This window comes from Macrosteles quadrilineatus, unplaced genomic scaffold, assembly GCF_028750875.1.
Source record: "Macrosteles quadrilineatus isolate MER2022 unplaced genomic scaffold, UCM_ALF_1.0 Scaffold_2__2_contigs__length_208266976, whole genome shotgun sequence".
Taxonomy (NCBI): domain Eukaryota; kingdom Metazoa; phylum Arthropoda; class Insecta; order Hemiptera; family Cicadellidae; genus Macrosteles; species Macrosteles quadrilineatus.
This window is the reverse complement of record NW_026542595.1, coordinates 138,592,624-138,617,085: the sequence shown is the minus strand read 5'-3', so window position 1 is coordinate 138,617,085 and position 24,462 is coordinate 138,592,624. Positions and strand designations below refer to the sequence as shown.

Genomic DNA, 24,462 nt, shown 5'->3' with positions numbered 1-24,462 from the left:
ACGCAATGTTAGCTTTGCCGATAACGACACAAGCTGTAGAATTAAGTTCGAAAACTCCGCCGGAAGAAGATCCTAGGACAAGTTGGATAAGATCGTTAAATAAAGACGAGCTTAAGCGAGAGATGGATAGGTATGGGTTAGATTCGTCGGGAACAATGGACGAATTAAGACGCCGATTCTCGAAGTTTTGGAAAGAGGGAATTCCCCGAGGAAACCAGCAAACTCCAACTAATGATTCGGAAGGAGAGACGATTTCTGTAGCGGGAAATCAGTTGTACGTTAGGCCTAACTCGATTGATGTGCCTAGTAAAATACCAGGTCACGTGACCACGAGCGAGGTTAATAAAATTAAAGAAATTTTAGGAATGCCAGAATATGTACCGTTCGAGGAATTGTGTAAATCAATTGCAAATTTAACACAACGATCGACTACTTACGATACTAACTATCCAACACAACCAATGCGAGGCACGGGCGGAGTAACTTACAGCTCGGTGCCTATTATGAGTACGCAAACAGTTACGTCAAATATGCCTACTGTTAGCAATATGCGACATTTGCCGGACGAATATAATACTACGCCATCAGTTTGTAGTATTGTTAGAAAATGGAATGTGAAGTTTGACGGACATAAAGATCCCATATCATTCCTCGAACGACTTGACGAGTTAATCGAAGCATACGGGATTAACGATGACGAGATACTTAAAGCACTTCCCGAATTGCTTACCGGTACTGCACTTTTGTGGTACAGAAATGGGAAAGATTTCTGGCCAACATTCGCGACGTTTAGAGATAGTTTCGCGCTACAATTTCTGCCACAGGGTTATCAGCGAAACCTTGATGAAGAGATAAGGCGGCGAACACAGGGCGAAAAGGAGCCTTTTAGGGACTTTGTAGTTGCGATAACGACGTTAATGAGAAGGAAAGGCGGGCTATCGTTACAACAAAAGCTTGACATTATTTTTACCAATATGCAACCGGATTACAAGTTAACAATGAGGAGAGGAGAAATATTCTCTCTCGTGGAGATGATTTCACAGGCGACGCATGTTGAGAGTTATATGCGCGACAAAGCGTTATATCGCCCGCCGCCGCTGCTGTCAATGGCCCTGGTACCGGAAACCGCATATCAACCACGAAAACAACCGGAAAAGCATTTTTTCCAATGCGTCGTTAACGTACCGGAATCACATAAGGACGAACATAGAGACTACGGAAAACATAATGAGGGAATCAAATCAGTCAACCAAGTACACAATAAAACTTATTTTCAGAGAGACGGCTCTAACCAGCGGTGGAATAATCGCACGGTTTATCAGGGCAGGGATAACTACGATACACGTAGGTCGAATAACACGCATACCGCGGATACCGCGAGTAAACAATACAAGCCGGAACCTATTGATGGACGGGTGAAACAACCTGTTCAGCCGTTAATATGTTGGAATTGCGATAAGGTAGGGCATTTATATCGGGATTGCCGGCACCCGAAAGTTTTAAAGTGTTTCCATTGTAAGACAGTGGGTATTGAAACAGCCGATTGTAAGTGCAATCGGGGAAACGAAACACGAACTCCGGTGGTAGGGGGTCACCCGAGTCCCAAGTAATACAGAAACCCTCGAGTTGGAACAATTGGCTAGAACGGATAAAAATATTTCCACAGGGTTTTGGGTCTGTTAAAGGCCACCCCGACAATCGACCTTATGTTAAAATTTCTATTTATGGTGAACACTATTTAGCGCTGTTAGATTCTGGGGCAACTATAAGCTTGATCAGTTCAAAAGTGGCAGAACACTTGGTAAGTAGCGTAATTAGGCCTAAACCAATTTTGATCGTAATTCAGTTAGCGGACGGTACAAAAACTGAACAAACGGAACTTTTTGAGTTTGAAGCATCGATTGACAATAAGGAAAGTTTATTACAGGCAGTCCATCTACCTTCACTTACTAGCGACGTCATATTGGGAATAGAAACACTACATAAGCTAGGATTAATCACATATAATGTCGAAACGTGCCATTTGAAACAAGATGGCTCCACGGACGTAGAACCGGGCAAATCAAAGATAGGTTCTATTAAAACTCTTACTGAGGATCAAGAAAATCGATTTCAGTCGTTTCTAAAGGATGAATTACCATTGTTTGACCAGGTATCGGGAAGAACTAACCTCATAGAACACAGAATTAAATTAAATAAAGGCGTAACTCCCATTAAAAAGCGAGATTACCCACGTAATCCTGCAATGCAGCAGGTTATTAAGGAGGAAATATCCCAAATGCTTAGAGACGGAGTCATTGAGAGGTCGAATAGTAGTTGGTCCTCACCCGTTGTATTAATCCGAAAACCCTCAGGACGTTATCGATTTTGTATCGATTTCCGATCATTAAATCAGGTGTCAGAACTTGATGCCTATAACCTACCTCGTATCAACTCTATCCTAGAGAAACTTAGGTCTGCCAATTTTATTACTACATTAGATCTCGCAAATGGTTACTGGCAGGTTCCATTAGCAGAGGAAAATAAGCCCCTAACAGCGTTTAGTATTCAAGGCTTAGGGTTGTATCAGTTTACAGTTATGCCATTTGGTCTTCACTCTGCGCCGACCACTTTTCAACGGCTCTTAGACCAAATAATAGGACCGGAATTAGAACCACGAGCTTTCGCTTACTTGGACGATTTGATCTTAGTTTCTCAAACATTTGAAGAACACTTAGAGCTCTTAAAAGACGTTTTCCAACGGCTACGTACTGCTAGTCTTAAACTTAACATTGAGAAGTGTAAGTTTTGTCAGACAGAGCTGAAATATCTAGGACACATGATAAATTCAGAGGGTATAGGAACCGACCCCGACAAAGTTAGAGCTATCGTCGAGTATCCGCGCCCAACGACTGTAACACGTCTTCGTTCATTCTTAGGCCTTGCGTCATGGTACCGACGATTTATAGATAAATTTTCGAAGATCGTCGCTCCTCTCACGGGCCTCTTAAAGAAAGGCGTGAAGTGGAATTGGAGTGAGAAACAAGAGAAAGCCTTTTGCGAGTTGAAAAATCGTCTCGTTTCGGCGCCTATTTTATCGTGTCCAGATTTCAGTCAAACATTTAAACTGCAGGTTGACGCGTCAGGTCAGATGAGGGCCTCGGGGCTTCCTTAACTCAAAAGAGAAATGATGCCGAAGTTGTGATCGCGTACGCTAGTAGACTTCTGTCCAATGCTGAACGGAAATATACCGTTACAGAAAAGGAATGTCTCGCTTTAGTGTGGGCCGTTAAAAAGTTCCGACCATACCTAGAGGGGTACAAATTCATAGCTGTAACGGATCACATCGCCCTCAAATGGTTACTGCGACTCAAGGAACCGTCCGGCCGCTTGGCTCGTTGGGTATTAGAAATCCAACAATATGAATTCGAGGTCGAGTATCGTAAGGGAACGGCTAATAGGGTCGCTGATGCACTATCACGAAATCCCATTGAGCACCCGTGTGAAGATGTCCGAACAATGGTTTGCCCAATAATCGCGCAAACAGACGAAATTATCGAGCAGTCGGAACCAGATCATTGGTACGACACTTTGTTTAAAAAAGTAAACAAAAATCCGTCTTCGCATGAGAAATTTACAATCCGGGAAGGCAAGTTGTATAAGCTTGTCCGAAGAACCGGAAAATCGGGCGTGATGACGGAAAGCTGGAAACTTTGTGTTCGTGCGTCAGACCGAATGAAAGTACTACACGAGACCCATGACTCACTTACTGCCGGTCATTTTGGGTTCAAGAAAACGGCGTCCCGCGTCGCTGAGAATTATTTTTGGCCGGGTTGGAGAAAAGAAGTTAGGCAATATGTAAGGACTTGTTCAAGGTGTCAACGATTTAAAGTCGAACAAGTAAAACCAGCGGGTCAAATGCACTACCGTCCACCGGGTGGACCGTGGCATACGGTGTCCGCAGACTTGCTAGGACCGTTACCGAGATCTAGAAAAGGAAATACATTCATAATCGCTTTCCAAGATCAATACAGCAAATGGGTAGAGATGGCACCTCTGAGATGTGCCACGGCCAAAAACGTGACGGACAAATTTAAGGAGTTAGTACTACTACGATATGGGGCACCCGAGACATTAATAGTTGATAATGGTACCCAGCTTTGTGCGAAACTCTTCCAAGAGATGGCTAGGGATTGGAACGTGTCCTGTCAACACACGGCTCCCTATAGTCCTCAAGGCAACCCGATTGAACGGCGAAATAGAGTGATTAAAACTCTCGTAGCACAGAGTGTTAGGGGTGATCACAGGACGTGGGACGAACACCTTCGCGAGATTTCGTTCGCGATAAATACAGCTACCCATGACTCGACACAGTTCACGCCGGCAATGCTATGTTTCGGCCGCGAGCTTCGAACGCCTAGGGCGTTACACGGACCTTCATTTGAACGGACTTCGGAGTTAGGCGAGGTGGAGCGTGTGGAACAACACGTCCAACGGATGCAACGGTTTAAAAGGTTGTACGATACCACACAACGGAACCTACAAACTGCTTTTAACGTACAGGCTAGACATTATAACTTGCGGAGGAGAGATGTGCGGTATGACGTAGGTCAGTCCGTCCTAAAACGAACTCACGTACTTTCGTCGAAAGCTGAAGCTATCGCGAGTAAATTAGCGCCAAAGTATGAGGGGCCCTGGGTTATCACGCGTCGATCAGGGTACAATTTGTACTAAGTAAAAGATCCAAATAGTCGTCGCAAACAAATTGTCCATGTTAAGGATCTGAAGCTTTTCCTTGATAGGAGTGAAAATAATTAGTTTCAAGAAGAGTTTTCGTTCTTTTTAATGTCGTGAGTGACAGTACTTATAGGAAAATCTAAGTTTGTTTATGCAAGGATGTTGCAGTAAAAAAATTTTGTTCCTGAAGTAAGAGCATTTTTTTTTTGTTGATTTTTTTTTTACCCCGAACTAAGAAGGGGGTGTAACGGTTAAATATTGAGTGTAGGACCGTTGCCGTTCGCAATTCAAATAGCGCGGGGTTGTAGTTCACCGAGCGGCCACGCACTGCACCAGCGTCGCGACCCCTATATAAGCAGCACGGGACAAGGGCTAATGACTTACTTGAGCGCTGGGCGAATAGCTAGCAACATCTCTCCCTGGTAAGTGGAGTGGAGTATATATCGCGAAACCTTAGGTCGAGGGCGGAATAGCCCGGTAAATACACCAGTGGTGAAATAACCCTGGTAGCGTCGAAACCTAGGTGTTAGGCCGAGGGCGGAATAGCTCTCGGATCCGCGCATATCCGTCGCGAAGCCGTAGGTCGAGGCCAGTGGTGAAATAACTCTGGTGTCGTCGAATAGTAGGTGTTAGGCTGAGGGCGACAATCGAATCGGTTAATTGTAAGTATAATTGGTTTTAATTCTAAGAGTGAAACACGGTAAATCCATTAATTAGAAGTTTTTATTTTATTTTCGAAGTTAATATTTTAGTTTATTTACGACCAGTGTTTCACTCACGGAATTAACGCCTAATTATTAATTTGTTTAAATTAGGGCCTAACCCGGGCAGTGATGAATGTGTCATTCACTGAAAGCTGATGCTTTAACGACCATATCTGAGCCCATACTTTAAAACTTAACTATTATTATTACTACTAACCCTGGACTAACTCAATTAAATTAGCTATCCGAGGCCGACAGTACAATTTTGTCCCAGGACGAAATTGCACCGTCACAAATTGGATTGTTAATTTGTTAGGTAGGCCTATGTCTGGATCCAAAATTTCGGAAAATTTTGGAGAAAAATATATTTTTTATCTCTTCCCGGATCTTTTTCCGGACAGGATTGAATTCACTTCATGATATTTCTGGTACAGGGTTTGTTCCAACTGTCAGTAATTATACCATGAATATGAGTGACTTTAGTGATGTCTCCGCAATAGTTTTTGGACTTAAGCCGGAGACAGGATTATGTCTCTGTAATTGCGGGAGATGATCACGATTTCACAGCGATTGCAAGAAGAGATTATGTCCCCGCAACCACAGAAGTTTTGCACTAATTTGTAGCTATGGCAGATAAGGATGATAATATCCCTGGGATCACAAGAGATAATAACTATAGTGCTGTGTCACAGTTTACAGTCATAATGACATGGAACAGTAGGCCTACAATAACTTAAATTTTATTCTATTTTGCAAAAACTTAATTCAAGATTTTTTAAACGTGGGATTAAATTAAAATCTCACCCTGAACTAAAAGTATGAATGAAGCAAGAATCAATAATTTTTGTGATTGGTTTTATCGTTAATCATCACCTCACAAATGTTCACTGTTCAGTTTACGAATGTATGTGTGCCACATCGTCAAAGGAAATTTTATCTGATGATTTATGCCATTTAAGGTCGATTCACACACAACAGCTACGGCACGTCACAGTCCAGTAACTTCAGGCACGTCACAGTTAACAAAAATATTCTTAAATGGCTTTCTATTGCGCTATCGTCACTCATCCGTTGCAGTCCGGATGACGCCATTGTATTTCTTAAAGAAATCACAAATAAAGAAAATTGTCTATTGTCTATTGTCTATTGTCTATTGTCTACTGTCCCGTCAGTCTCTCTGCCGGCATCCGTCAGTCAATTTCAGATTTCTTTCCACCGATATTTTTGGAATATCCGGACGCCTGACGGAACTATTTGAGATTAGAAAATAGTTTTATTGTTATTTAACTGGTTGTGTTTATATTTTGAGTACTGTTTGTAACAATCAACAAGATGGACATTGATAATTTGATAGAATATAGGTTTATAATTTAAAATTTTTGACTGTAAATATTAGAGACGGAAGACTGACTGAAACCAACTGAAGGACAATTGACTGAAGGAAATTGCGGATGCAACTGAGACTGAACTATAACTGAACTGTAACTGGACTGTAACGGAACTGTGACTGAACTGATATGTGTGAATCGACCTTTAGATGTCTTAGGTCTAAACCATAGCTATTCATTCTAAATGCAAAAGTTCAGACTTCTTTAACCTAAACCATTGCTGATCATCTTGAATGTTAATTTGAGGAAGCCCAGAATTCTTTTGTTTGCTGACAAAATTTCTGGTCATCATCATCATTACATATTTCAGGAAGTTCGGACTTCTTCGGTCTGAACCACTACACCTCAAGACTTGCGACATCGGGTTTGATTGATCTTGACCCTTCAATGTTGAGAGACTCAGGCGCTTTAGATAGTTTTGACCCTTCGTGGAAAACGGGAAAGTCTCCTTGGCTCAAGGTAATAGTATTAGCACGAAGCATTATCTCTGTTTGGATTTATTAAAGTATACCCTGTAATGACTCTAACGAAATGCAATAAATCAATGTTCCTGTGTGAGTTTTAAACGTCTTAAAACATAAGTGTAACTAATAATCAACCAACTAGTAGTAGTTGTATATTGTAGTATTTATTTTTATATAATATTTTAGGACAACTGTATATCCTATGATGAAATTTTTTCTAAAATACCTACTTTTAGTACTAGCGAGTACAGATTGAGTGCCAAGGTGTTGTCAATCATGGGGTACTCCGACATACAAACTGTTAATCTGGTGCACAAAGTTCTTCAGACGGGAAAACCTGAATACCTTAGGAAAAAGTTGGTGTTTAGGCATGAAATAAATGAGCACAGTACTCGACAGGACAGCCTGTTGCACTTGCCAAAGACAAAACTGGAAACGGGAAAGAAGGAGTTTACCTAGTTACTTTGGCCCAAAAAAGTACAATGCTTTGCCACCCACCTTAAAAGAGTACAGTTATAATAGGTTTAAGAAATGTGTAAAAGAAATGTTTACCAAAATGTTACTGTATATATACTTTTATTTTTGATTTTATGAATAGATTATTGTATTGTTTTGTTTACTTAATTTGACAAAAGTTGTCATGAGAAACAGAGTTTGTACTTTGATGAACGCTTGCAAATAAAGACCTTATTTATTTATTTACTAGATGTAAAACAGTCTGTAGCATAGAATCCGTCCATGACAACAGTCTAGTATCCATATTATTCCAGGTGGTTCCTTGGGGATTGAGAGGTATCCTGAACCGAATCCGAACAGAATACAACAATCCTCCAGTGTTCATCACTGAGAACGGATACAGCTCAGACTCTAGTCTTGAGGATACTGAGAGGATCCAGTACTATCATGTAGGTACAATAGAACTTCAATCGTCCAAATCAATTGGGACTGTACTGTACCACATTCGGATGATTGGATTTTACCGCAATTCGGGGTATTTTATAGCAACAGGCCCATACCAGTCAAGCTGAGCTTTTACTATTGTGGTAGCAGAAAGTGTCTGCGAAGATTTATCGATTAAGAATTCACGCTTTTGCTGAACATAACAGATGTAAAGGTTACTAGTATTAGATTTGAGCCAATGATCCTATTTTTTATGTTTTTAATGCTTACTGTTTCTGTTCTATGGAGGCTATCCATATAGAAAAATCTATTTTTTTGTTTGTTTCTGTGGAAATCAATTTAAAAAATCTTTTTCATCATACTGTTCTGAAAGAAGCCGTTTTTAGTTCTCTAAATCGTCAGCAAATCGTCGTTTTCTTTTAACTTCAAATAGGGAACAGAAAAACCATATGGTAAATTTTTTGGTTCGCTAACCTAAAAATTTGATCAGTACATTATGAAAACGCTGCCAATCAATCACACGATATTTTTAAGTTATGTTTGTAAACAACGTAAATTTAAACATTGAGGGTGTCTGTATAACCTCAAATTATGACGTGTTCTAATTTTGTAATGATTAGGTTATTTCGACAGTATGATGAAAATAGTTGTTCTTCACGCGGAGTGAAAGTGTCTTTTTTGGTTCTTAATCGTATTTATTTAGTGTATTTAAACACGATTTTGTACCAAAAAGAGCCACTTTTGCTCCTAGTGGTGAAAACTACTATCTAAGCCTAACATGGTAACTTTGAGAGGTCCAGCCAAACTTCTTGTCACTATTAACAAGAAAATAAGAAAGAAACCTCACCTCTAAATTCTAATTTCTCCAAATTTTGGACCAATCATATGGACGGTTTGGTATTGCATGGATGATAAAATACTGATAGACACGCATTTAGATTTTAAACATTTTATAGTTGGACTGTTTTAAAACTTTTGTAGAAGTTACTGTGGTTAGACTTTAATAGTGTAAAACAACTTTGATATCAGAAGTAGGGCATCTAATTCATAAACAAGTTGTATTTCGCAGGACTACCTTGAAGAAATGTTGAAGGCCATTTACGAAGACAATTGTCATGTACTAGGGTACACTGCATGGAGTATACTGGATAACTTTGAGTGGCTTGCTGGTTATACGTAAGTTAAATGGTGTATGGCAATATGATAAGTTTATTATATGCATTATACTCAAAATTGTTCCTCATAAACTTAAATAATGTCCATAGATGGTTGTTTGGAAGAAGTGTTACTCATTACAGGACACTAAATGGTGTAAGGGTATTTTAACAGGTTTGGGGTTGTACCATTACCAATCTTTGTCATTACTCCACCAAAGAAAGTTTTCTCTACTAACATACCTTCAAAGTGGGTCTTTTCATTGGTAGGAGTGTTGGTAAGCTTAACCACAATTGTGCTTCTACAGTTCCACATTTTAATTTATTATAGAAAACCAAATGATGGTTCAGGTAACTATGCTGACCTGAACAGACTTGCTTTTAAGTTTATTTTTGCTAGCATATGTAGATTATTTTAAAATAAGATAGTTTGTGTGCATAGTGAGAGAGTGAAAATAAAAACAAGTACATGTAGGCATACTGTAGAAATAAATCTTAAAAACGCAATGCAAGTGGTTTATTGGTTAACCAAGTGAAGTATACATCAGGTAAGATTTACCTATTCTTTTATTTAACAAGACGGATGCTGGTCAAATATTAAAGTTAACTGAGTTGAACCAGCTCAGTTTATTTTAACTTTGTTCGTTATAGAAGTAGTTGACTTTTAATCTGTTAGAAATAACATTCCAAATGAGAGCGATTACTAAAGCATGAACCAATCATCCTTGAATATGAAAATTATATTCAAAGGGCTTGTTTTTCGTCATACCTTCATATAATTGAACCCCAAGCAGGTTTAGTCGATCACCAATAATGCTTCTCCACTATTGCCTATTTTAATATTATTATTTATTTCATCATTATATATATATATCGTTACAATATTATATAAAACTTGATTCAACCAAAACCAATTACATTTTTTTATCTGGAAACATATTCTCAGATTCAAAATAGGTAACCACAGAAAAAATAGAATAAATGTAGTCCTAAGTGAAAGCAGTAAAATTATGTAAATTATACAACTTTTTCAGGGAAAGATTTGGGCTCTGTTATGTGGATTTTGATGATCCTAAACGGCCGAGAAAAAAGAAGCAGTCGGCAGAGTACTTTAAGAAAATGATAGCAACAAGGGAATTACCTGATGTTTAAGTGCCACAAAATGGCTTTAGTTATGTTCCTATATTACTATTATAATAATCTCTATAATACAGGGTGGTGAGGTACATTTTGTCAAACAACATACATAATATTTCTAAGGAAAATGTATTAAGCTCAAACTTGGATCGTAAGACCAAATGAAAGTTGATATTAATATTTTATAAAAAAATACCCTTCTCGTAGACAAGAATGTCCTTTTTGTTTTGTTTGACAAAATGTAGGTAGGATTAGGTTATTCCTGTTCATCACTTAATATTTTCAATTTACAATAAATGTGCCTTAATTGCTTGAAACTTGCACAATACACGTCCATTGTTTGATTTCTTTACTATCACTACGATTTAGTGTTGTTTATTTTAGCACAATAAAATCGGGAGCTTCAAAACTGGACCTAGCTGTCCTTGATCTTTTGGTCTAAAAAAACGGTCCTAGCCAGTGCTCGATTTGTAAAAAGTGAGGTGCCAAAGTGAGGTGCTGGAACTGTACAGGTCGGCCAAAGTTTCTGTGCGCGCGACCAGATCTGGTTGAGTCTAGGCGAGGTGGTTGGCGGGGGTACTTTTGTGAAAACATTTGTGTCTTGCTACCCACTCACCACTACCACCACTACCCCCAGCACTGCCAATAGCCGGTGCCCGAATGTTTTAGTTCGGCTAGTAGCAACCCGTCCACGCGCACAGAAGTTTTGGCCGAGCTGTAACCTACTGGGAATTATGACCTCTCCTCAAAAAATTGTTGAGAGGTACCAGAACGCCGTTCAGTTGTGTTCCGCCCCAAATAGAGCACTTGCCTTAGTCATATAACCAGCTGATCTTGTAACGGGCCACATAAGGCATCTTACTTCATTCTACACTCGTTTTCATTTCATATTGAAGTTAAAGAAATTGCAACCCCACATTGAGAGTTACGAGTTATCAATGGGGCTGATATGATGAATTTATATACTTAACCTTATGTATTTTAATTTTCTTCTTATTTTGCTTTTGGTTTGTGATCAAATGTTGTTTAAGTAAAGGTTATTTTTGAAAACACATACCATATATATTTTTAAAATATACTATATTTATATATAATTTTTACAATCCTATTACTGTGAGGGTAAAATAAATATTGTATTTGTTTTTATAATATTCTTTATAAGCCTTAAAATCGAAATATGAGTTATATTAAATGTTGGATTTTAATATTAAAGACTAGTTATTGAAGAAAATGATGATTACATATAAGTAGAGAATACCTATTTGGTGTTCCTTTTAGAACTTTTTATTTATAATCTTTGTTTTACTTTTTAAGTAAAAATACCCCCGCCGCAGCAAACCTGCAGACTTAGCGAATTTCCATTTGCCTGATTGGATTTAAACTCAAATGTCTCCTTAAAAATATCACATTTATTCCCTATTTAAACAGAATTAGTTTAATGAGTACTTAGGTTTGCTGCAACAGGGAGTTTTTTTTTATGTATAATATTAAAAGGTACTGTGGTTTAGTAAGAAATTTATGTATTTTCCAACTTTTATCAAAATATGTTCATAAACAAGCAAACTACAACAGTTGACTTATTGTCCATAAGAATAACATGGGAATTTTAAAATTACAATTTTTTTGAATTTTCTCCGTAACAATTAGGCGCATAATAATGCTTCAATATACTAAATTATTTGTTTTTTTAAGTTCTACAAAATGGTTTAAAAAGAAATTGTGAAATTTTGTGTTTTTAGGGTCAAAAATGGGAAAAACCTATTTTTACCCCATAAAACCCCCCATAAACCCCCGTTCCCATAGTCCGATCATGCTGGTTCGCGAACTCATTCAAGTTTATCCCGCCTTACACCTTCCAACCAAATTTTATCAAAATCGAACAATAATTACTCCAGTTATCGTGCGGATGGACACATATATATATATATATATCTCTCTATATATAGATATATAAAAATTTGAACGAATGGTGTTCTTGGCCTCTGGGGACATCAAAATGAAAAAGTAAATCGGTCCCGGGCTTAGGTCTTACCATGAGACCTACGGTAATAGCTACTTCCCTATAGGGAAATTCGATAAAAAAAAAAAAAACTAAGTCTAACAAATTTGTGAAGTGGGCGGTATACAACTTTGTTAAATTAAATATCTCAGTTGAAAATTTTGACTTTTTATAAAAAGTAAAACCACTTTTGAATATGAAACTTTGACTTTAATTCTGTAATTCCAGCATTTTCATTATGAAGATTAAAATCAAATTCCTAACAAGTCCGTGAGATTTCTATACCCCACCACAGAAAAAATGTCCAGCTTTTAAGATTTTTGTTATAAGCCAGACAGGTGTTTAATCTTAAAGTTAAAGTATTTTTAAAACTTTCAATGCAGGGTATGTTAAATGTCAACAATTGTAATTTAAGCTGTCATTCTTGTTATGCAATAAATATGTGATAAATTGACATTTATGTTTAAAAGCCTACATTTATTTTCCATTATTAATAGCAATTCATCTTACAATTGACCATTTTAATACATTTTACCTAAAGAATTTATAATTTCTTTGTAAATACAGGGTGATTGATATAAGTGTGCCAGCCGTTTTATTCGAAAACTATAAGAGATATCAAAAAAAGTTAAATCGTAAGTGCCTTGGATTTTTTATTTAAAAAATTGTAGTCAAGTCAAAAAAATTATTTTAGCCGCCATTTTTCCAATATGGCCGCCAACTTTGATTTTTCTTACGGAACACCCTGTATTTTATGATGTATTCTGGTAGAAAATGGAATTTTAAGACGATTTTATTCTTGTGATTTTTTTCATAAACCTAACCGTTTCAAAGATAATAATGGTTAAAGTTTTGAAATTTTGAATGGTTTTCGAATAAAACAGCTGGCATGCTTGCTTAAGCTAAGTTAAGTTGCTTAAGTCTTCCTAGGAGCGGAGTCGGCGAGCGGAGAGAGGAACGCGGAGAGCGGAATTGAGGCCTTTATCGAAACTCTTTCTCATGCAGAAATTTCTAAACGTTAACCATTATTATCTTTGAAACGGTTAGGTTTATGAAAAAAATCACAAGAATAAAATCGTCTTAAAATTCCATTTTCTACCAGAATACATCATAAAATACAGGGTGTTCCGTAAGAAAAATCAAAGTTGGCGGCCATATTGGAAAAATGGCGGCTAAAATAATTTTTTTTATTTGACTACAATTTTTTAAATAAAAAATCCAATGCACTTACGGTTTAACTTTTTTTGATATCTCTTATAGTTTTCGAATAAAACGGCTGGCACACTTATATCAATCACCCTGTATATATCTATTTTTAATAATATACTGTATATTTTGAGTTAATAAAACTTCTATATGGATAATTTGAAACCATCAATAAAAGGCTAGTCAGGAAAATACCTTTTCTTGCTACAAATAGCGTTCAAAGAAGGAATAGTTTAATCCAAGAATTGTTCCATATAGATAGACTTAACATTTATTTTGAATTATTAGTACCTGAGGACCAAGCCATTGCTCTGTGTAGTTTATTTCCATTGTAAAAGCAATATCAAGGAAACTCACATTTTACTAAACACTAATTTTAGCTTTTATTTTTTAAGCATCAGTAAAATTTAAATTTATTATGATGCTAATTTTAACCTGGCAATCATTAATCATAAACACATTAATTTATTTTACAATTAAAAGTAAATTTATTTATTTAACTCATTTATTTATAGACGATACTTGCATAAACATTGTTTTGTCAGTTTGTTCATTTTAAAACAGCTGTTTGAAGATTTTTGTTTTAATTCTAATTTTGGGATACACAACATAATTTTGTAGTAAGTGCATCGTTCATTAAAGAATGGTTTCTTCCTTCAGGAATAGATGCGGGTTTAAATTTTTAATACGGTAAGTTAATTAAACTTTTCAAAATATAATGTTAAGTTATTTACGTTTTTACATGTTTACAGGACCTTTTTGAATACTATTTTTGAAGTAATAATACGGACATACAGTATACAATTTTTGTTTTGATGGCTTTGTTTTTAAACAGACATAGTTTTCACTGAACTATGTAATGTTCACCAGAGTGCTGTTGGCCAACTCATTAAAATTTAACAGCCCTAAAAATGTTTTGATTTAACACTGATGATTTAACAAAAATGTATTGCTAGGTTATGGGTTTAAGCATAAAAAAACCAAAAACCCAGAGCTAATTAATTGAATTGGTTAGGTAGAAAAAAACAACTTGTACCTTACTATGACAGACAAGTGAAAATAGTTTTCTTTTTGGATTTTAAAACTTAAATATTTTAATTTTAGGTCAGCAGAAGCGTTTAAATAACTAGTAAAGTGTTTATTAGAGACAGTAGAATATCTTCTATTTCTTTATTTGATCAAGAAAATAAATCAGAAAAAGAAAAAGAAAACTTGTCCAAAGGACTAAAGTCATATTTAGGTGTTAAAATCAATTTGCAAGGAGCAGAGAATAACACGATTCCTTTTTTGCTTTTCAATTCCAATATTGTCTGCAGTTCTCGTTTATTCGCTCCGGAACTTAAATTAATCAAACTTTTACCAATTACATTTCTCTGTTTGACAGAACAAAGTTCAGCTGTTTGAAATACTTTTTCAAACGCTTTACTTTGCTTGGACTTTTAATGGTATTGGAATCAGTTCCAGTCCTTAGTTTGTCGTCAACTTGACAAGAAGTCTTTTATTGTTGTGATGTGATTATCATTTGAAGAAAAGATAAAAGATGGTAGTTAAAGTCATTATATTTTTGAGAGAGTAGGAATAATGAAAGGGTTAATGTAGTTTGTTGTCATAAATAAAAGTTTATTATCTACTTTATAATTTCTTCAAAAATAATTCACTCATCTTAAAAGTATTATAAACCGATTAAATTGGTCAACGTTAAATCATTGTATAATGTAGTATTTTATTTTTAAAAAGTCTAAAAAAATTTTTGTTTTGTAATCTTTCTAGAATTGTAAACCAACCTCACTATCAAATTTTGAATAAGTTGTGCTGATAAGCTTAGTTTCTAATTTCTATTTTCACTGGCAACTAAGGTAATAAAAATACCATTAACATCTCAACTAATATAATAATCAATTAAACTGCAATGAAACTGTACTTACTTCAAGCTTTAGCACACTACTATAAAAAAATATACATTAGAATACATATAATAATGAAATAGTATGCAAAACTAAAAGAGAATAAAACTAACAAAAGATGGTTCAATATTTATAATTAAGAGATGTTTATATTCTAACAGATAAAAATGTACTTTACTTCTATAATTGAAGGTTACAATTAGGCTATGATTGCCATCGCCACAACCATAACCATCTAGTCAGAAATTTCTAGTAATTCTCAATCGGATTTGAAGTCAGATCCATCAGCCAATGTCGAGGCAGACTGTGCAGATTTGTAGATGCAATATGAGGTTAAGTCTGTCTGCAACACGGGTAACTGTGATCCTATTGGACCAATAACTTGCAACTCGAGTTTGCAAACTGGATTGAGCGAGTTACTCACTTTAGTTCAATCTGTTTGCTCTATCAAGTTTGTATCAGTTTATTGATTTGTCGCTATTGGGACAGAAAAGGTTTTATGGGAATCAAACTTTTGTTTCATCATAGTTGCTGAAATAAAACAATTTGTCAAATCTGATGAAAATACATCCATAAACAAACAAACTACAACAGTTTTATTTCTTAGGGAGAAACCCTATAAGAATTAAATTGGAATTTTAAATGAACAGTTTTGTTGGAATTTCCTCCATAACCTTTAATTGTTTAACACATTCGCTGCTGAAAACCTTTAAACAGGCGCTCGCCAATTGCGGCGAGGCCCGGGCGGAGCCCCGACGCGCTAACTGAATCAGCGATCGCTATTGGTATTGAAATATCTCAGTAAGACGAATCACAAAAGAGCAGTGGTGATTGTTCTGCGTTACTCCGAAAGTGGACGTAGTTCACTGAAACACCCAAAGGTAGCAGCACTGCCTGGATCAATAACCAGAGTCTTTGTAATACGGCTCGAACTGAGAAAATCCCCGAAAACGGGACAAAAGCATTGCCAGACGGGATTTTACGGGAAATCTTTGTACCAACCTACACCAGAATAAAGCTCGCATTATAAGCTACAGGCTGGTAAAGATTACAACGTTCCCCCGACAATGGCTGAACCACACTGATCCGGCAAACAATGCAATGCGCGCTCCCCCACCGGTGGACCCCCCGCTCCTCAGCTGAGACGCGCGGGGTCCACCGGTGGACCCGCCGCATCGAATGTGTTAACAATAATCTTTATTAACATACACATTTCTTTTTCAAGCTCTACATAAAGTTTTTTGAAAAATTTCAAAACACCATATCACCGTGTCCACATTACCCGATACTGCTAGTTTGCGAATTCAATCAAGGTTATCCAGCTCCACATATTAGCGAAATTTCATCAAAATCATACAAAAATGACCGAAGAAGTGTTTACGGACATATATATCATATATAAAAATTTGAAAAAATGTTTTTGGCCTCTGGGAACAGCAAAATGAAAAAGTAAATCGGTCTTGGGTCTAAGCCTTTTCCTTTATTTCTTTTCCGGTAATGGCTTATATCCCATACAGGGAAATTTTCTAAATGATGTTATTAGAAAATATTTTCTGAGTTAACTACTTTGTAGTATTAATAAATAAAAGGTAAAAGTTTTATTTATTACAAATAATAAACTCAAAACTTTAAATAAATCTTAATATACTCTTACTAGTCTTACTATTAATTAAAACAATCACTCACAAAGTTCTACCACAACCTTGCACAACATGTTAGTTGTACTAGTAGTTTTTTTAACAAAGAAAACAAAATCATTCAGCAGATAAAATTTATTGTAGATAAAAATTAAACCGTTGATAAACTTATATCTAAACTATGTTGAAAAACCATAAATTCATTAGCGACACTTAACATTGAAACAATTCAAGATAGTACAACAACCAAGCGAGAATAGTGTTGGGCAGCCAAGTAGACAAACATGAATACCGGACCTTTTGGGGGACCTCCCCACCACCAAGGTATCCCGGGATTGGGTGGGCTAGGGGGGAACTGGAATGCAAACATGCACTGGGGAAATCCAAACCGGGCCCCTTACTTGGACTGTAGCTACTGCGACGACCCTGTCATGAAGGCGAAACTTGATGCCATCGCAGCAGGAAAACCATACACTTATGAAGACTACCAGAAAGATGTGTCGGATATTAAAAAAACTGAAAAGGAAAGATTCGAGAGGGCAATTAAGGAGAGACCAGAAGAGGAAAAGATCAAATCTGAAGCACATATGGTATCCTTTATTGGAGGTCCTGAAGTATATTCTGCAGATGAGGATGAAATTCCTGATGATGGACCAAACGGTTTCGAGTTTACAACACTGGATTCTCTTTGTGAGTATCTAGCTGTTATTTGAGTTAGTTAGCTCAACATGGTGTAGTGGGTGGTTTAAGGACAAAGATGAAATTAGATAAGGATAGTTAGATTTCTTCCAATTGGAATTCCTTACTACACTCGATTGGATTTACTCCCTAGTCAGTACTTTAAGGCAAATAGTGAAGGTTATGAATGAGGTGATGGTTGAGGTTAGCTTGTTCTTAAGCCAGGTCCTAAAAGACCTTTGATCAAGGACAGCTGGGCCCAGTTTAAAACTTTTAAAGAGCTTCTGACTTTTCTCTGGATCGAACCTAAGACCTCGATTACCATGCAAACCCTATATGTACCCAGCTGAGTTTAATTATAAAAAATATTGAACCTAAATCTCATTTATAAGCATGACAAGTCCACCTTAAGAGAACCAAGATCTTGTGCTATCTAGATGAAGATGGCAATACTGTTTAAGGTATCCTCAGAACCTCTGATTGCATTTTGGTCTTTGGCTCTTAAACTTAGTTAAAATTCTAGTTTAAAATGGTGAATGGTGAAATGAATAATCAAACATTTCTTAATTAGTTGAATTATGCTTCCGAAATATAGACATATTTTAAGTCCATTAAAACTATGAGATGGGGGCGCCAACTAGGTGAGTTTTTTAATCAAAATATGAGTGAAGGATGAGTGTAGAATGTTGTGAGATGATTTGTGTAGCTTTGTTACTGACTAATTGTCTACTCTTGTTGTTAATACTATCTTTACACAATCGTTGCGTTAACTTCTATTTTTTATTTGGACAAGCTGTCTGAAATTGTGAAATGAGCATTAATTTGGCAGTTCTGATTGTTTACATTTAAATGCCAACGTAAAGGTAAACATTGTGCATTTTTTCATGCTTTAATGGAGATCAATTAATATTTACTTTTGAAAACCTCATCACAAAACTTTGGATATCCAATGGGCGTAGCCCGAGAGGAACTAAGGGAAGTGAATAGGCCCATGACATTCCTAGATATGTGAACCACCTTTGTACTTAATTTTGGCTGTATCGATTTAGTATTTTAGTTGTGACAGCAGCCCAGACAGACAGACAGACACCACCTAAAGATGAACAAAATCATTTGATTTCTTTATTTGTAGGTATTCCAACAAATTAATTTAGTAACATAGAGATAAATCAATTCAGCCAAAAAGTCAACATGACTTGACCAGAACTAAAAAATGAGTTCAATTAGTTCAATTTAAGAGTCCCAAGACTATTTGAACTTTTCAAAATGCCTTGCTTGAGTAAATTTGAAATACATTTTTTCAAATGTAAGACACGCTAAAAACTAAGAGTAAAAAAGTTTTAATTGAAATATTAATACCTTCCTTTAGAACTCTCATCAAGGTTTTTTTTTACATATTTCATACATGTACAATTGCTCAATTTTAGGTAGGTCATTGTTTTGGAGAAATCCCATAATCATAGTCAGTAAATGTATTTACTTTTCCATGAAAAAGTACTTTGTGTAATTGATACTGTATTTAATTTGTAAAATTATAATTGTAAAAAATGTATCATTGGATACAATTAATATTTAGCATTGAATTTAATCAGTTTCTTGTTTACTGATTATTATAAATAGAAACAATACCCCCGCTGCAGCAAACCTGCAGACTAAGCGAATTTCCATTTGACTGATTGGATTTATACTGAAATGTCTACTTAAAAATATAACATTTATTCCCTATTTAAATAGAATTAGTTTAACAAGTACTTAGGTTTGCTGCATCAGGGAGGGTAAAACAGTTTTTTTTTGTAAAATGTTAATAGTTAGTAAGAAATAAAAACATTTTCCAAATTTGATCAAAATATGTTCATAAACAAGCAAACTACAACAGTTTACTTATTCTCCATAAGAATAACATGAGAATTTTAAATTAAAAATTTTTTGGAATTTTCTCCGTAACCATTAGGCGCATAATAACGCTTCAATATACTAAATTATTTTTTTTTAAGCTCTACAAATTGGGTTTGAAAGAAATTGCTAAATTTTAAGTTTTTTGGGTCAAAATGGGAAAAACCTATTTTTACCCCATAAAACCCGTAAACCCCTGTTCCCATGGTCCGATCATGCTGGATCACGAACTCGTTCTAATAAACGTAGGTTTACACGTTTGTACCAAATTTCATCAAAATCGGATCATTTTTGCTCGAGTTATCGTGCAGACGGACACATATATATTTATATTTAAATATATAAATATATATATATATATGAATTTGAACGGATGGTGTTTTTGGCCTTTAGGGACCTCAAAACGAAAAAAAATCGGTCCCGCGTCCAGGTCTTACCATGAGTACTACGGTAATAGCTTATTCCCTTTATGGGAAATTCGCTAAAATGTGTCATTCTAATAATAAAACTTGATCAGAGAATTTGATTATTTATACGTTTAAAAATTGGTTTGTTGTTTCATGACACAGCCAGTCAAAAAATTACTCGTATAGTTTCACAATTCTAATGTATAATTTCTTATATTGAAAATATTTATTTAATTGTACACTGTTCTCTTTGAATTTGTTGTACAACTTTTTGACACATTTATTCCAGTGTCCCAAAGCCCCAATTTTTTTACCCTAATTTAAAATTGCAATCATCTCAACACTCATTTTTTCCTTATAAATAAAAACCAGTTTTATTAAAATATGCATGTGTAAATTACAGGGGCCATATCAGTTTTTGTTTATTTGGAATTAATCACAACAAATTAGTTTAATGAATCACACTACTTCATTTCATGAGAACAAATTTAATTGTCTACAAGATAAAAGGCTCAATAACGTTATCTATTTAATTTTATATCTTGTGGGCACATTTTAATACCAATTAGACGCAATATTTTACATGATACTCTTGAGCTCACACAATAATCTTAAATAAATATGACTGCAGTTTAGATAGACTATCTTAATGAACCACAAATGTATCGTATTGATAAAACTTGTTTTGTTTTTGAGAGAAAAAATAGTTTCTTATTCATGACTGACACAACTTGAAGAAAATGTAGTTTTATTCAACTTGAAGCCAATTATTATTGGCTGGTGACATAGCTATGGGGAAAGAGTTGACAACATCGTTAAACAAGGACGAGAAACGTTTAGTTGAACACAATGTTTGGAAATTAGCCTTCTCAGATCCAAAACGTCTAGGTTTAGTATCAGAATCAGAAGGCATTGAAATTGAAGAAAGTGAAAGTAGTTCTGAATATGAAGATATTAATTCTTATGATCGATCTAAATTGCCATTTGATATGGGTAAGACTAATTCATAATGTCATGTGGATAATTTAAAATAAAAACTTGGATTGAGATGCCAGGACATAATAGAAATGTGTTTATACAAATCAGTAATATGGTAATTAATATTCAATAGTTTTTACCTTAAATAACAAACAAAAATTGACTCAGCAATGACAATAGGGATACTAACATCTACATGCCAACATGCTTAGTATTAGCTCAAATGAATATTACTATATGTACCGATAGGCCTACCTATTAAAAACAAAATCTCAAAGATATTTCAACAAAAAATTCAGGCCAGGAAATAATGCCATAGCTTTTAGACACCCCTCAATCAATGCATCAGTAGTCATACGTTTGTGCCTCTACTGCCTTAGTACTAAGCCAGGCTTTTCATCTTCATTTTAAATTACTCAGTACCAGGCATAGACTGATCTAACAATACTTAAACATTTCCAGTCAAAGGGAGGCCGTTATCCTGCGTGACGAGAGAAGAGTGGGGGGCAAGACCAGTCGAAAACATCACTCTTAGAACATCTTGGCCGATCATGACCATGGTGTTGGACATGAGTTGTATGAGTGCCAATATAGACAGATGCTACAACAAGGAGGACTGTATACTGAGGGTGAGGGATCTGCAGAGATACTACATGGATGTCATCGGACTGCCTGACATACCTTACAAGTTAGTAGCTTGGTAGATTGAGATTTTTTTGTGGTCTTACAGTTACAATTTTATAATAGCTTCTTGAGTTGTTAGAATAACTATGATGTAGGTTACATACATTGTCGTCTATCTATGCCCTTTTTTACCATTACAAAATAAATTGTTTAGTTTTAAGCAATTAAATCCGAAATTATTGCATCGGATTTCAGTTTATTGACTTTGAATGGTATAAAGTAGTGTTTAATCTATGTATTATGTTTGTTCATGACCAACATGATCACTACCTAAGGAAATTTTTAACAAGACATTTTAAAGCTACTCGCCATATTGGAAAATGGCAGTTAAAAAAAAAGTGGAATTGATATTTTGGCATAGGAAAATAGTTGAAGTTCCCCATTTTGTTTTTTTAGATCTAATAGTTTCTGAAACACCAATTGCAGCACTTCACTCTGTATCTAGTGATATAATAGAACATTTATTTCTTCATTGCAAAAGATCAATGGAACAACACAGATTTGTATTGTAGGAAAATGGTGAACACCTTGAATGCACGATATATTTTTAGCTTCAAGTCAATATTTGTCAGGGTTTGTATAATTCTTAGTGTATAGTTTTGGGCTTTGGCACAAGAGATCTTGTTCAATCCCAACATATCCAAAATGTCTGAGGTTGTTGGACCACTTTTGTATGATAAAAGTAAAATTTGTCATTATATACAAATGCCACTGGCAAACACTAACTGACAAAAATGTAAATTTTTAGTTTCCTAGTAAGCCATGATGGGACTGTGTTTGAGGCAAGAGGGTGGTACGTCCAGCCTTCCCCCACCATTAACAGCTACCCTCTCAATAGAGAAGCTCGAATGGACATTGCCTACATCGGGGATTACAAAGGTAAGTACGGTTTGTCAAATTCTTTTTTGTCTGGAACCAGAGGACAAGATCAGATTCCAGATCCAGACTTGCAAAAACTTTGTACCTTACTAATTGTCTTAGTTATTTTTTCCACAGCAAATATTCAATATAAATGTTTTAAATACCTGTATTTTTGGTTATCCAAATAGTTACGATAGCAACTAGTTTCCGCTCAACATCATCAGGCTACAAGTACATTGTCGCTTCTTTTGAAGGTCGTCACAGTTAACACATATATCTACAAAGCATCGAAACGTTAAAAACACAACATGCATGACTAGATACGACGCAACCAGCGGGAATTTAAACTAATCTTGCGTGTCGTGGTTTAATGTTTCGATGTTTTGTAAATATATGTGTGAACTATGACAACTTTAAGAAGAAACTACAATTTCCTTGTAAAGTCTGACGATGGCTCCAGTGTTGAGCTAAAACTAGTTGCTACAACCATTTGGATTACCAAGTAAAAATACAGGCAATTAAACCACTTATTTTGTACATTGGTAATCCGGAGGCTACCCATAAAAAAATGAGAAAATATTCCTTAAATAACAAGACACACCTTTTCTGCAGTTAAAAAAAATATGATTTAGCCATATTCTGTTAGATTGGAATAGTAGAGAACTGTAGTTCGTACACAGAATACTGATCCTGGAAACTCAGTCTTCTATACAAGAGAAAGGATCGCATGAAGCGAATTACTGTCTCTGTAGAGAATATTTTTCTTATTGTATAAAAGCTATCTTTGTATTGCCTATTGTGGAACTAGTTCTGCAATGCTGTACACAAATGATATAGGTAATTAAACCCACCTATCTGGTTTATTTTCTAGTTAACAGAACCACCTGTTATTGTGTTGTCAAATACAAAATGAAGCTGGATATCCTCTCCATGACAAGTCCCTCCTACCATCCATATACACCACTTAAGTCTAACCATGTTTTGTCCATCTCCACCTTTTTTGATAAAACATAAACAAGTAAAATCAAGCAAAATAACAATTATTGACAATTGTTGTACTGACAATTTTTAGATACCACTTACCCTACCGAAACAACGGGGGCCGTCTTGGAATTGATGACTAAAGGAATTGACATGGGGTTGGTTGATTCCTTTTATGATGCTATGGACCACAGGGATGGAGTCCCAGATGAATTTTGAACAAGATGAACGAAGAACTAGGAGAGTAATAAAGTTGTCAATATTAGTGAAAATATAAGAAAAAATATGGGTAATTTAAAAGAAAGTAGAGCATTTGTTAGTTAAAAATAGCATAAAATAATACAGGGTAAAAGAGTAAACTTACATAAAGGTTTTAGGAATAATTACAATTAAATACTTTTTTAAATGTGTTTTTGGTAGTTAATACCCCTAGTGTTAAAACAAACAAAAAACTGAAATCATAGGTTGCTGTGGGTTTTAAAAAACTACATATCTTTCAAATTTAAACCCCCACTCCTCCCAAACCCGATATTCAAAATGGTGTAACTTTTTACCATAAGTTACGGGGTCAGTTTTGCGTCAAAAGTTAGTTTTTAATTTGGATGTTGAGGTTAGGCCTTTTTGGCTAATCACACCGTCCTACAGGGTGTCTCGTAAGTAATAGAAATGTTCAAATGTAGAAATAGAGTTAATGGGTCAAAATAAAAACATCAAGGATAACATTTTTTCCAAAAATACCCTGTTAGCAAGATATTATCTTTTTTGTATTTT

The 24,462-nt window shown here is 35.5% G+C and overlaps 2 protein-coding genes across 3 annotated transcripts in view; both read left to right on the top strand.

The window, feature by feature from the left end:
- The window catches only part of LOC128985957 (myrosinase 1), a 42,360-nt gene extending 29,444 nt beyond the window's left edge, over positions 1 to 12,916 (top strand). For both annotated transcript variants that reach the window (XM_054405965.1, XM_054405966.1), the window contains exons 9-12: positions 7,119 to 7,267; positions 8,043 to 8,177; positions 9,242 to 9,348; positions 10,361 to 12,916. In XM_054405965.1, coding sequence (XP_054261940.1) covers positions 7,119 to 7,267; positions 8,043 to 8,177; positions 9,242 to 9,348; positions 10,361 to 10,478 — 509 coding nt within the window. In that variant the 3' untranslated portion in view covers positions 10,479 to 12,916. The remainder of the gene's footprint in view (positions 1 to 7,118; positions 7,268 to 8,042; positions 8,178 to 9,241; positions 9,349 to 10,360) is intronic.
- Positions 12,917 to 17,455: 4,539 nt separating this feature from the next.
- LOC128987470 (peptidoglycan recognition protein 3-like) lies at positions 17,456 to 24,063 on the top strand. The gene is made up of 4 exons (XM_054408329.1): positions 17,456 to 17,899; positions 21,628 to 21,853; positions 22,598 to 22,728; positions 23,783 to 24,063. The coding sequence occupies exons 1-4, from the start codon at positions 17,494 to 17,496 to the stop codon at positions 23,908 to 23,910; spliced, it is 891 nt and encodes a 296-aa protein (XP_054264304.1). The 5' UTR covers positions 17,456 to 17,493; the 3' UTR covers positions 23,911 to 24,063.
- The last annotated feature ends 399 nt before the right edge of the window (positions 24,064 to 24,462 follow it).

What these genes read in the sequence shown, in the direction of transcription:
- LOC128987470 (XM_054408329.1), top strand. Translation starts at nt 17,494, where the DNA reads ATGAATACCGGACCTTTTGGGGGACCTCCCCACCACCAAGGTATCCCG. An exon ending in TACAACACTGGATTCTCTTT is followed by an intron (nt 17,900 to 21,627) that starts GTGAGTATCTAG and finishes AAACATTTCCAG; the next exon opens with TCAAAGGGAGGCCGTTATCC. An exon ending in CTACATCGGGGATTACAAAG is followed by an intron (nt 22,729 to 23,782) that starts GTAAGTACGGTT and finishes GACAATTTTTAG; the next exon opens with ATACCACTTACCCTACCGAA.